Source organism: Cornus florida, unplaced genomic scaffold (assembly GCF_030987335.1).
Source record: "Cornus florida cultivar Cherokee Brave unplaced genomic scaffold, ASM3098733v1 CherokeeBrave_3.0.0_Hap2_Chr11, whole genome shotgun sequence".
Lineage (NCBI taxonomy): Eukaryota > Viridiplantae > Streptophyta > Magnoliopsida > Cornales > Cornaceae > Cornus > Cornus florida.
In genome coordinates this window covers 133,561,015-133,575,242 of record NW_026775581.1, presented here as the reverse complement: position 1 = coordinate 133,575,242, position 14,228 = coordinate 133,561,015, and the positions used below count along the sequence as shown (strand labels likewise).

At 34.2% G+C, this 14,228-nt stretch overlaps 2 protein-coding genes across 3 annotated transcripts; both read left to right on the top strand.

The window, feature by feature from the left end:
• Window positions 1–457: 457 nt before the first annotated feature.
• On the top strand, window positions 458–2,002 carry LOC132283913 (uncharacterized). The gene is made up of 3 exons (XM_059785953.1): window positions 458–583; window positions 1,447–1,535; window positions 1,717–2,002. The coding sequence occupies exons 1-3, from the start codon at window positions 560–562 to the stop codon at window positions 1,871–1,873; spliced, it is 270 nt and encodes an 89-aa protein (XP_059641936.1). The 5' UTR covers window positions 458–559; the 3' UTR covers window positions 1,874–2,002.
• Window positions 2,003–5,740: 3,738 nt separating this feature from the next.
• On the top strand, window positions 5,741–12,760 carry LOC132284895 (PI-PLC X domain-containing protein At5g67130). Of its 2 annotated transcripts, XM_059787037.1 has the most exons (8): window positions 5,742–6,189; window positions 6,311–6,433; window positions 7,181–7,318; window positions 7,445–7,543; window positions 7,660–7,963; window positions 8,102–8,325; window positions 8,520–8,606; window positions 12,016–12,749. In XM_059787037.1, the coding sequence occupies exons 1-8, from the start codon at window positions 6,103–6,105 to the stop codon at window positions 12,052–12,054; spliced, it is 1,101 nt and encodes a 366-aa protein (XP_059643020.1). In that variant the 5' UTR covers window positions 5,742–6,102; the 3' UTR covers window positions 12,055–12,749. The 2 variants fall into 2 exon arrangements, with proteins under 2 accessions (XP_059643021.1, XP_059643020.1); XM_059787038.1 differs by lacking the exon at window positions 7,181–7,318 and having other exon boundaries at window positions 5,741–6,189; window positions 12,016–12,760.
• The last annotated feature ends 1,468 nt before the right edge of the window (window positions 12,761–14,228 follow it).

Here is a 14,228-nt window from a genome sequence, read left to right as displayed (position 1 = left end):
AAAATAAATTGTCTATAATTTTCAAAACACAAATTGACAAAAAATCTATATTTACATGATTCTGAATGATTGTGCTTGTGTTTGAATCCTTTTCCTTTGATTTACCACTAATAATTAAAAAAAAAAAAAAAAAAGGAAGTTTAATTTAAAATAAGGACATTTTCTATCATTTTCGTTATTCGACTGTTCAGGATAAGACCGTTGAACATCACAGCAGTGGTGGACCAAATGATTGGCCTTGAGTTTTTGTTTTATCTGGAATTCCAATTAAACAAGAGGCCAGGCCCCTGGTTTTGTAACAAGTCAAAAATTAATTCCAGCCCACGGATACCATATACATACGTGGACCAATCAATCCAAAGGGTGACTACCCAAAATCAATCCTGCCAACTAATACGCTTTAATTGTAAACAATATATATATATATATATATATATGTATGTATGTATGATTCACCACTGTGGTTATGTACATGTAACATCACACTCAGATAGAGAGAGAGTTTATAAGATTGAAGATCAATCTTTCACAGCTAAATCTTGAGAAAGACCTTCATATAATGGGGCGTTGGGTCAGACCAGAGGTATGCAAAAATCAACTTTTTTTTTTTTTTTTTTTGAAGTTTCACTATACAACAATTTTATTTTATTTTTTCGGTGAAGAGTTTAACCAACAATCTTTATTATTCTTTTCAAAATTAATTTACTAATTTCTAATGTTCTTAATATCTTTTATTAAAATTTCTCACCCCTAAATATCAGTGGCTGTACCCTACCTCCCAAAGTCCTCCTAAAGTGAGATTTGAGCGATCAAATCCCGGCTGTCATATATATATATATATATATATATATATATATATATATTAAAAAACTACAATAATATAGTTGCAGCTCTTTGTAGCACCCTGCATCTATTACGAGTATTTATTTTACCTTAATTATGTACAAAATTTGAAAAAAGAATCTAACTATTCGAAAGAAGACATTATATGAATTATATAGTCAAAAATTCGTATAAAAAATAATTTACAGAAGATCAAATGCTTTAGTCAAATTTTTGTAATATCTTTTTTTCTTTTTAAATCAAACAAAACCAATACCCGTATTATTTTATCTTAAGGTATTTTGATATTAATTTTTATGATAGGACCATTTCAATACGAGTGAGGTGATATTAATTTTTATGATAGGACCATTACCCGTATTATTTTATCTCAAGGTATTTTGATATTAATTTATTTTACCTTAACTTGTACTCAAATGTGTTAATTAAAGTAAAAGCTAATGACAATTGAAATGAGGTGTGCACCTCATGACATATATCCTAACTTTTTTATTCGTCTTAATTTTTGTTTTGGAGAATTAAGTTAAATTCTAAAACAGTTTCAATTTCACACCCGTTTCTGCAAACTATTCCATGACAATTTTGTTGGTAACATATATGCAGGTTTATCCTCTAATGGCTGCGATGACCTTTGTTTCGGGTATGTGTATTTTCTCACTAACAAGGCACGTACTCAGAGACCCTGATGTCAGGTATATACTATATAGTACTATATATGTGCAAATTCAACTTGGTGTATATATACACAGTAGTATATTACTAACGATATTATTCTTACATGAAATATATAGTAAAGCTCTTTTTAAATATATGTATGTATATATATATAAATATGTGTGTGTGTGTGTGTGTGTGTGTGTGTGTGTGTTGCAGAATCAACAAAGCTAATCGTGGCACAGCTATACTTGAGAACGAAGAGGAAGGGGAGAAATATGCCCAACATGGCCTCCGCAAGTTTCTCCGTACCCGCCCGCCTGAGGTCATGCCTGCCATCAACCGCTTCTTCTCCGACACTAGTCATCATGAATAGATCAATGAATTTGAAATGAACAATAAACAACCGATCATCCAGTTTCGATCGGTTTATTTCGTTTGTGTGTGCTGTATTTTGAGTTCTTTATATATGTAATTAGTCATATATAAGCCCTTATTCATTAAATTCATTTTGTTCAGCACCCAAAGGTAGCTTGAAATACAGGTTATGGTGGTATATTTATTCAGAATGACGTGCCATACTTTTTTCCAAAATCGACTTTGGTTTAACATGAAAGTTCAGTTTTTGTGAAAAAAAAAATTCATAATTAAAATAAGGCGTGAACAACAAAAAGGGGTTGAAGAAGTTAGTCAAATTCAACCACTAAGGATAAGCTAGAGTTGCAAGGAAGCCAAAGAAAAATTTGAAGTATAGAGAATATTCTAGATAGAATATAATCATCTCAAAAGAAAATTTGCCGATTATACACATCATCTATGACTCTGACGACCTTTGCAAATTGCCTTGACAATGGTAAATTAATTGGAAATCAACGGTAATTATTTGCGAAGCACCCCATTTAATGCATTTTAACTATTAGCTGCAAAATGTCAAGTGACAACGAAACACAAGAAGCCTTCTCAAGTTATCAATGGACAATATTTAAATCTCATCATGCGAATCAATCAAATTACACGTTTTCTTTAATTATAAAATAAGAAAGAAAAAGAATAAAGAATAATATTTAGGTACTCAGCCATGAGTACCCATGTCTCTTATTTTGTTGACTTTCAAAAATATATATATATAAGGCCATTTCCAATGTTAAAAGTCATTCTCATATGTTAAATTTATATTTTGACAGATAATACAGTGTCAAAATGCTACATTTTACCAATTCTGCTGTAATGATGCATTTCGTACAAAATACTATTTTTTGACACAACTACTATTCTTTTTTAACTACTATTCCCATAATTTATATTTGCATCAGTAGGCATTAGAAAGAAATTAAAATTAAAGCTAATTAAAAAGAAGTAAAAATCTAAAATATCTGGTCAAAAAAGGACCAAAAAAAAAAAAAAAAAGAAATTTTTTATTATTTTTTTACCACTATTTGTGAATTAATTTTTTTATATAATATATATATATATTTCTTTTTCAGGAATTTATATATTATATATATATATATATATATATATATATGTATGTATATTATATATATTTGATTATATTATTATTAAAAATATATATATTTTTAGGGTAAATCATTTCAGCCTCCCCAATCGCCTCCATCTCTATTCTCGTTCTCAACTCTAATGCTTCGTTTGGTTGGAGGGATGGAAAAATGGATGGAAAAGATAGGAGGAAGGATGGATGAGATATCCCTAGGGAAGGGAGGGTGTCTTTCCCATTTTATGTTTTGTTGAATAGAATGGATAATAGAAAGGATGAATGGAGTGATACTTTTTTCTTGTTTGGTTGGAAGGAAGGAAAGAAGAGTTCATATATTATTTTTACCAATATACCCTTTTATATAAAATTATAAAAGGTAAATATTTATTTCAAAATTTTTGAAAAGGTTAAAATGGTAAATTACCAATTCATGGGTAGTTATGCCTTCTTTCTCTCCTCCCTTCCCCCCAAAAGTGGGCGGATAGAAAAACATAAAGGAAGGAAGGATGAAACATCCCTCCTTGTTTCCTCCCTCTCTTCCCTTCCCTTTAACCAAATACGAAAATATTTATCAATCCCTCCTCTCATCCATCCCCCCTCAATCCTTCCCTCCAACCAAACATAGCATAAGAACTTGCCCCCTCCCTCTCTCTCTCTCTCCAACTGCAAACTACAAAATATACAAGAATCAGAAGTTCAAAACCCATATATTTCAGTTTATCCCATATTGGCTTATCATTTCAGATTGTTCAAAAAATCAAAACCCATATCTTTTAGTTTCCATCTCTCGCTGTTCCAGTTCGGGGCTTCAGTCGCTATCTCTCAACTCTCAAGCTTGCCCCCCTCTCTCTCTCTAGAACTGCTAACTTGTATGTATGTGTTTTGATTTAATTTTTTTTCTAAATCAATAAATCGAGTTCCATAATTCTTGATTTTGTGTATGCATATATATATATATATTAAGGTCTGTAATTCTTGTTTTGTAATCAAAAGTTCAAAACCCATATATTTCTATTAGATTTGGCACAAAATATAGAAATGGCTATTGCTATTTGTTTTGCTAGATTTGCACAAAAAATGGCAAAGGTAAATTTTGGCAGCCAATATTGTAGCCTATTGAAGAGTCCACTTTTAAACCACCTGTTATATTTTGAATTGACAGCTCATATGACAACCCCATTGGAAATGCTCTAACCGGCTAAAACCCATGAACCGGATGCCCACGGACAAGCTAAATTTCAAGTGGGTCCAACTCACTTTCTTATGTTACATTTCAGGGCCTGTTTGGTTAGACTGTTGAGATTGGAAATGGATTTATTTTTTTTGGGCGGTCAGAATTGGCTGGGTTTTAGAAGAGCGGGATTCTGAGTTGGTTCCAGCTACCTACACTACAGTGGTTTGTGGGGTTGTGAAAGTTAAAACAGTGATTTGGAGTTGAAGTTTGTTTTGTCTATTAAATTGGGTTGACGGACTCAGGCCCAATGTGTGGAGGCTTTTGTTGTGGTTGCCTTTCGGCATAAATCACAAGAAGCCCAGATATGAAATTGTAGAGTCTGCTCCATCAATTATTCTGGAGCTTTTGCACAGATTTCTATTATTTCTACTCGACAGTCTTTTGGCAATTGCTTTTCAATTGTTCATTTTTTTTTTTTTTTTGTGGTCAATTTCCAGCATTTAGCTAATTAGGTCCGGGTGGCCCGTTTTACCTGACCCATTAACTAGAATAGTACACCATCAATTTGGATTGGGCAGGGGTGACTATTCATGTTGATTAGTCGTCTTTGTATAGTGTCAGAATATGAGTATTAGTGCAGCCTTTAAAAAATATTTTTGTACAAAATGAATGTTTTAAGAATAAAACCTCCATATCATGTAATTTTCTTGTCCAAATTTCTAACACTGCACAAATAATAATAACCCATCAATATCTTCCCTATCTCAAAACTAAACGGACATATTTGAAAAAGTGAAATGAAAACCCATGTAATCAATATTCGCCTGCTAATTGATACATGAAAATTTATTGTTTTTTGGCCTTAATAGCAGCGTTACTGTATGTGTAATGACGGTCTAAATGGAATATTTGAATATCCGATTAATATGCTCCATTCATAAAATAAATAAATAAAAAATCAATCAAGAGATGAGTAGGACGTTTAAAAGATGACAAACAAAGAAAACATAATCAAGTCAAAATTATCAAAATCTGGTAAGCTAAATTTTAGTGATTTTCTTTAAATCCTTTTCACAATTAACTCTTGACATACATCAAAATTTTCCTTGAGGGATATTTTTGAGTGCATAGATCAATGTCCCATACCAGTCCAGCCCATTTAAAGCCCATACAAATTAAATGGGCTATAGAAGTAGATGAACAAACAACTCAATAGTCAACACTCATGAGTCACAGACACAACAACTTCACAAATCAATAATTTAGAGTAAAAGAAACAAAAAAAGGTCACTCTCACCCCTACACACCCCAAATTCTTATCACACTTTAACCAAAAATATCATCAACTGCCAAGAGAGCGTCTTATCCTCGGTGAAATCTTCAGTGAAATTATTAGATGATCAATTAAATTTTACCGTTTTCATTTGGGCAAAAAAATAAAACCACAAAATAAAAAAAACAAATGGTGCAATTAATTGAGTGGTTGGTAATTCAAAACGTCAACTAGTGTTGATACACGTTCACATCCATTTCTCTTCCCTAAACTTTTTTTGTTTTGGTTTTTTTGAAAAAAAGTACTTGTCAAAGTTGTCATAAATGGTTTGCCGTTTCCTTCAATTCCCTTCCCATTTTGTTGCTTCCTAGTATTTTCCCGTTCTGTCTGTTTCTCATCCAAATTTTCTATTAACTCTTTGCTTTCTCAGCCAAAACTTACGGAACCCATGTTGATTCTTGGCTTCTTTCTGATTAAACTTTCCTTTTTTTAATTCTTAGTTTTCTCAGCCAAAACTTAGAAAAACCACCATATTCATTCTTACTGCTTAGGTTATTTCTCCAAAGAAGAATATCATTTATTTCTTTCTATCATCCTATTTACACATCTCTTACAATTTCTTCAACCTCTTACTGATTTCTATATCCCATATTCTCTACGTATATGGGTACTATTGGAAAATTTTCTATCTTCATCATAATTACAGTGTTGTTTAGTGTTGCCAAAGCTTGCTCTAATGGAGAGTGCAGGGTATGCGTTTTTTTTCTTTCCCTTATTTTTTGGCCTTTTATTAGATATATATCTACAACATTATTGCGTAAAGTGACATATAAAAATGAAATTTATGATGTTAATTGGTTTTTAAATGTAGCTCCTTGATGAATGCACATCAGACGCAGATTGTGAAGCTGGACTCTATTGTTTCTCTTGTCCTCAAGGATTTTCAGGCTCTAGATGTGTCAGATCAACCACTACTGACCAATTCAAGCTTCTGGTAATTCTCTCTCTCACTCTCTCTAAACGTCATCACCTTATATTAAGTATAACAATCGGCACTTTTTTTGTAAGGTCGCTCATTGGTTACTTATCGGATATACCCAATAACAAATAGTGACGTTTAGGCAGTTATATCATGGTTCTAAAGATTTTATTTATTTATTTATTTTTGGGGAAAACTGTTACTTAAATTTTTTATTATATCTATCTAGCACCATTTTTGTTGGGTATGTTCCTTGATTCTGAGTCTTCTATTATGTTTAATTTAATCACTTATTAATCTGTATACTTGAATTTGAATGGTTAAATTGAGATTTGTCTAGAAAGATTTCAGTTTATGATAGCAAATGAATTTTAGTAGGATTTTAGTCTATAGTGTCCCTTTTGACGATAAAAGAGCCTACAATAATAATCTTTTTGTCTATCATTTACATTTTTTTTCTTAATTTCAACCTTTTTTAAAAATGTTAACCAATAAGAAATGCCCATATTAGTATATATTACAAGGATAAAAATAAGAGGTTTTTGGAACCATTCAAAGAAAATTGTTTATCTAAATTTGGGCTTGTCACTTGATGGCATATTCTCCTACTTTTGCTCTACAAAGAGGAATGTGATATCCCAAAGCAATGATAGCAATTTTCTTTTTTCTCTCGAGTCATAATAGAATTCTGATTTGTCAATCATTACATATAACACAAATTTAATTGCTGTTATTATATATATATATATTTTTGGGAAACAGAACAATTCTCTCCCATTCAACAAGTACGCATTTTTGACAACCCACAATGCCTACGCCATCGATGGAGAGCCATCTCACACTGGAGTTCCTAGACTCACAATAACCAATCAAGAAGATAATATCACTCAGCAGCTAAATGTACCATCATTCTCCAAACCATCTCCATTTCTCCATTTCTCCATTTCTCTATTTCATTTTCAATTATTCACTTTTTTTTTTTTTTTCTTTCTTTCTTTTTCTTTTCTCAATCTATATCAAATGCAGAATGGTGTTCGAGCCTTAATGCTGGATACATACGATTTTCAAGGGGCTGTATGGTTGTGTCATTCTTTTGGGGGACAATGTCACGATTATACTGCATTTGTAAGCACTTTTTCGATTACATAAACTCAAATTTCAAATTTTATTTTTGCAATACTTATCTGCTCATCAGTAAAGAGGAACCGGCTAATATTTAATTACATGTATGTGTATAGTAGGAACCGGCTATAGACACTTTGAAGGAAATTGAGGCGTTCTTGTCTGCGAACCCAACTGAAATTGTGACAATAATCCTAGAAGACTATGTTCAGGCTCCAAATGGATTGACCAAAGTGTTCACTGATGCTGGGTTGATGAAGTACTGGTTTCCGGTGACGAACATGCCACAAAATGGTCAAGACTGGCCATTCGTTAGTGACATGGTTGCTAAAAATCAAAGGCTAATTGTTTTCACTTCAATCAAGTCTAAGGAACAGAGTGAAGGAATTGCTTATCAGTGGAACTACATGGTTGAGAATCAGTGTAAGAAGCTATATATACACACACACACACACACACAAAACATCCCATGTTATACCATTAATTGTGTGTGTGTATATGTTCATTTTTACTATATGAATTAATGTACATTTCATATATATATATATATGTATATTGTAGATGGTGATGGAGGAATGAAAGCTGGAAGTTGCCCAAACAGAGCAGAGTCATCCGGGCTTGATGACAAGAGTAAATCTTTGGTATTGGTGAATTATTTTCGGTCAATCCCAATCAAGCTAGCTGCTTGTCAACAGAACTCTGTGGACCTCATTAACATGCTTCAAACTTGTCACGGTGCGGCTGGCAATAGATGGGCTAATTTTGTCACTGTTGATTATTACAAGGTATTATCATAATTATTATTATTATTTTTATTTCGGTCTTTTTGGATTCAAAATTTTTCCTAAATTTATTCAATGATCCATTTTTATTTGGGTTTAGACTTGTTGAACAATTTGGGTTTGATTAATTGACCCATATTTTATAGTGGCTTGAATCATGCACGTGTTTCTTTTGTTTTGTGTAATTATTGATGCAGAGAAGTGAGGGAGGAGGAGCATTTCAAGCTTTGGATACTCTAAACGGGGAGCTGTTATGTGGATGCGATGACATACATGCATGTGTGGTACGTTTTGCTGTAGATTAAGTTATATATCTCTCCCTAATTTAGAAAATTTTGCATGGTTTATTAATGGTTCTCACCTATGAAGAGTGGCCTTAAGTACTTTTATTTATTTATTTATTTATTTTTATTTAGAGCAAATTCATTGAAATGAAAATGATAATTACAGTATGGGCCAATTAGCCAAACAACCCTTTTAGGGGAACAACCCAATTTTGGGCAAAACCAAATGACCAGGCCCATTTAATTGACCCAATACATAACAAAAGCTAATAACTTGAATTAACGGACTGTAATTCCATTAATGGAGGTTGTTTGCCTTACAATCCGGTGCACTTTAGGGCATGTAAGCCGGCGTCTTTGCCGGCAAAACTTTAATTTGGTGGACGAGGTAGAGGTCGACAACAAGAAGGGGAGATGTTCCATTCAGAGAGTATTCTTCTAGAAGTGGAACAATCTTGAAGGAAACCAAGCTTAAGGATTGCAGTGATGGTAGAGCATACTCGAGCTAGCACTGTCCTTTGAGAAGATCTCTTGTTGTTGAAGATCATTTCATTCCTTTCCTCCCAAGTATGGTAAACCAATGCAGAGAAACATACCTTCCTAAACAAGTTAGGAACTGATTTTGCTTTCCATCTTTCACTGATACATTGAATGAGTTGCTCCCAATTTGTGATTGCTGTGTAAAATTGGCATTTGTACTTGATAAATAGCCACAATGGAGAGGTAAAACAACATTTGAAGAAGATGTGATCGTGTGATTCAGGGTGTGTTTGGCATAAAGGGCAGACATTGAGATGATTTTCCATTTATTTGCTATCCAGTGTTGGCAGTCTAGATTGCACTGCTAACCAAAGATTTAGCTTCATTCTAGGGATAATTGGTGAGCACCACACTAAGTTGTGCCAATTTACCTTAGCGAAGTGACTTGCAAGGAAAGTAGCTGTGTGGCCCAGACTAAAAATTCATGTAGGAGATGCAGTCCATCTCTTCTTGTCCCTTCTTGATGTTACTGGAGGCTGCAATTGCAGTAACTCAGGAATAGAGCATGTGATAAGTGGTGGGAAAGACCAAGAGGAATCAACAATAAAATTATCAACTGTAGTAGCTTGATTGATGCTAGCCTGTGTGAGAATTGATGATGGGAATTTAGTGCATATTGGCCCTCCTGGAGCCCAATTATCCAGTCAAAATGATGTGTCTGTGCCATTACCAATGGAGTGCCTTAAGAGAAGTCTTGCTGGATGTCTAAGCTGTAGAATTTTCCTCCAACTCCAAGAGCAAGATTGTGGAATATTGAGCTCCCACAGGTTCTTTGACTTGATTAAATGGTTTTTACACCATTTAATCCATAGCCTGTCATTGTTATCAATTTGTAGTTCCCAAATGAATCTCATGATCCCTGCCTTATTTGACAATTCCAAATTAGGAATCCCTAGCCCTCCAGCTTCTTTTAGCTTGCAAACTTTCTCCCAACATACTTTAGCCCTTGTAGATCTCATTTCAGTTCCAAACCAGAGAAAAGATCTAAAAATCTTATTTAGCTCATTGATCACTGCTTTAGGGAGGATAAATATGCTAGACCAGTAAATCTGTGTAGAGACTAGAACAGCCTTGATTAATTGAAGCCTGTCTGTATAAGAGAGTGAATTAGAGGATCAATGTGATATTCTTTTGGCAATCTTTTCAATTAATAGGCTGCAATGAGAAGACTTGAGATTAGTGGAGATCAATGGTACCCCAAGGTACTTGAATGGTAGAGAGCCTACTTCAATTCCCAATAAAGATATAATTGAGTGCTGAAAATTGTGCTTTTGGAAGTGTTGATGTCTAAACCAGACATTGTATTGAAGTAGTCCATAGCTGATTTAATCACTGAAATTGAGGTAATATCCCCATGGCAAAAGAGGAGGAGGTCACCTGCATATGATAAGTGGGTGATCTTTAAGTCCTTACATCTCCAGTGGTACCTAAAATCTCTCACCCTGCTCACAAAATTGTTGATGATGGAGGACAGTGCATTCATTACAATGATAAAGAGGAATGGGGAGATGGGGTCTCCCTGTCCTAACTTTCTCTTACCCTTGAAGTAGCCCTTGAACTCACCATTAATTGTAATAGTAAATGAGGGGGAGGAGATGCAAGAATGAATGAGAGAGATAAAATGAATGAGTCAAATGTCAAATGTTTTCCTTCGATCAACCTTGATGGCACACTTTGCAAGTCCATTATCCTTGTGATAGCCCCTAAGTAATTCATGAGCCAAGAGGATAGGGTTTATGATCTTCCTCCCTTGAATGAAGGTTGATTGAGAGTTGTCAATGATGTGGGGAAGGGTGGATTGCAGTTTGGTTGCAAGCAACTTTGCAATGCATTTATAGACAGTATTACAGCAAGATATTGGTCTATAATCATGGATGGAAGATGGATTTTGACATTTAGGGACAAGTGAGATGTATGTGTTGTTTGCTTCTGAGAGTAGCTTCCTATTTGTGAAGAATTCAATGATGGCTTTGGTGACTATGCTACCAACAATTCCCCAGCATTTTTGGAAGAAGGCAGCATTGTAGCCATCTGGACCTGGTGCTTTGTCCCTACTGAGCATGAAAATGCAGTTTTGTATCTCATCTAAGGAGGACTGTAGATGTGATGGAACTTGAAGAGTGATGAAAACCTACAATTCAGAAATAGAGTGGGTTAATGGAGGAGATGTACCTAGGAGTCTTTGGAATTGCCCCACTATTTCATTTATAATTCCTTCTTTATTGTCAATAATTTGGCTTGAGTCTGCTGTGATGGATAGGATCTTCTTTTTGTTGTTTCTAGAGGATAATGACTTGTACTCTTGTCAGCTGACAAGGTGATTAATCCAATTGTACAATCTCTCCTCTCTTAAAAGAGATGTAAGAGGTTCTAATCTGTTAATATATTCAATTTGTGAAATGTGTGTGTGAATACTTTTCCTAGCAAAAAAAAAAAGTGTAAAAAATCTTACAAAAACAAATTGCCCACCAATTGAGTCAACGGGCTGTTAGCGCCAGACAAGACGACATTCATTGGTCTGTTTGGCCCCCTTGGCTACTTCACGAGCTTTGTTTTCCTTGTTTCTTGTAATTAAGGCTGCAAGTTGGGTTGAGGTCACCCATCTTTTGACTATGCCAGCAACCCAATCCCGCGTACCTTTAAAGTGGATGATGAGGATAAATGAAGAGTATTGCTACAATAAATAGAATCCAATAAGGACTCTTGTCAGCTTTTCAAAAGAATAGAAGCACTTTTTTAGATATGAATAACAATCGTTAATTGTCACATCAAGTCCGTTGTGTAATAGGGTAAAAATAATTGTCAAGCATATCAGATGGGGCAGTTTTTGGTTCATGCACATCTTCTAACATATATTTGTGTGTTGCAGCCAGGATCAACATCAAGAGCCTGCACTCCTTTAGCTTGATGGCGCCAAGAGAAAATATATGCACCTTCATTTGTTACCAACACAGCTTCATGAAATTACAAGTTAAAACATTGTTTGGATAGAAATCCCGATCTAAATGCACAAAGAGATAATGTGATATTGTATTTAACTGGAATTCAATTGAATCTAATATCTTGCATTGCATGAAATGTATCCACCAAATAAGACTTGAAAAAGGTCATTACTATGTTATTCCTCTTGATTTGGGCTTTGCAAGTGATTAATATATCACTACCCAAATCACTCAATTATTGAAATCTTACTGGGAAAATCATAATCATATGAACCAATTGGTTAAATCTTTAATTTATGGACTCGAAGCACATAATAGACCACGGACTACTAGTAATCACATGTTTATAGTACAAAGGGATCATAGGATAGGAAAGCGAGTCCTTACCTAGCCTTTTTTTAGTGTAAGAATAACAACTTGGTTGTTGGACATCAATAAATCGTTTTCAAGGCCTTATAGTAAAGGCCTGGCCTTGAGAATCAAGTACGGAACTAATAGGTTTAGATATATAAGGTACGGAATTGAGGTACAAAATGGCTGGAAAAAAAAAAATGGTTGTCCCCTCTGTTATCAAAATGGTTATATATCTGTATCAATACAAGTAGGATTCAAGTTAAAAAATTACAAAAACAAAAACAAAAAACCAAATACTCCATGTAGGTTAATTTTTAATTTGGAATTGGATTGAAACAAAAATTCAAATTGATTTTGGAGATATATATATATATATTCAAATTCCTCTAGATACTAATCGAGGACTTGAGTACATTTTGCTCAATGTCACTGTTAATGGGCTAGGAAAGATGTGGGCTGTCTGGGGTCTAAATGGATTTATTATATATATGTATAAGCCATCTAATATATGTCCGACATCTTTCTTTGTTTATGTCTCATGTCCACTCCAAAATAATTTATTTCTCTTAATTATCATCAGTCATCACTACTTTGTGCTATTTTCTTGTTACAATTGGAAACTTTTTTTTTCTTGTTATAATTGGAAATCATCTGAAGCAACTTTAATTAGATGTTTTAAGTGTTCATTAATTAGAATGTGTGTAAAGTCAAGGGAGAATGTTCTTTTGTCTTTTTTAATTGCCAGATGTGCTTAATGCTTAATTTCTCCACACTTTTATACAGGCATTTGAGCATAGTGATTCCGGGTTGTAGGGCAAAAAACATTAATGAAATGATAATGCTAACATGCTGCTTTTTGTTGGTGTATTATTGTAATGTTTTTTTCATGTTGCTTTGTGTTAACAATGAGCTACAAATTGAGGAATGCTTAAAAGTGGCAGCATTAAACAAAACTGAATATATATGGAAAGAAAAAGGGAGAGAGAGACCCTTAATTTTAAGCCTTATTGCTACTTCATTGTCATCATGTAATGGTAGTGAGTGTAGTGATGAATGGATGACGATGATCATCCGACAGAACAGCCCTGGTTAGTAGGGCATGAGTCTGGGCTTTGTCCTGAACAATAATTGAACAGTGTGTTCCTTCAGTCCACATATCCATATATCCAAGTATGGATAAGTTCATTATTTCATTCATTTTTATTCGAGTTCCCTTACCCATGAATGACCATTCATTCCATTTTGTAAATTATAGCAGGAAAGAGGTATGGTATGTGACTTCAAATCAGAAATGCCCTGCACTCAGCTTGTATCTAACATTTTTAAAAAAAATTAAAAAAAATCATCCATTAATCATTAGGCAATTGGAATACAAGGTTAGAGCGAGTATGAGAGTGATTTTTTTGTCCATTAATGTTGGCGGCCACGTGGGAGTAACATGGCAAAATGAAATGGGGGATTGTGTTTCATGTTGGGGTATTGATATGAGGATGAATTGAGTACCATTGTGGCCAAGCAGGCACCGGATCACGTGGGCGTTGGTACCCCTTTTTGACATAGACATAGGCTTAATTTAGCGTATATAAAGGGGAAGAGAAATTAAGAAGAGAATGAGAAAATGCAAAAGAAAGAAGGGAGGGATCGATGACACCAACAGCAAAGACGAGCAATTAGACATCAATGGGGACCTTCAACACATGGGGGGTGGGGTGCTTGAGCTTCTTGTAGTTGTTGGGGCAGTGGAGCCAACTAAAAGCTAAGATTCTTTTTCAATTTGATGGTTGGA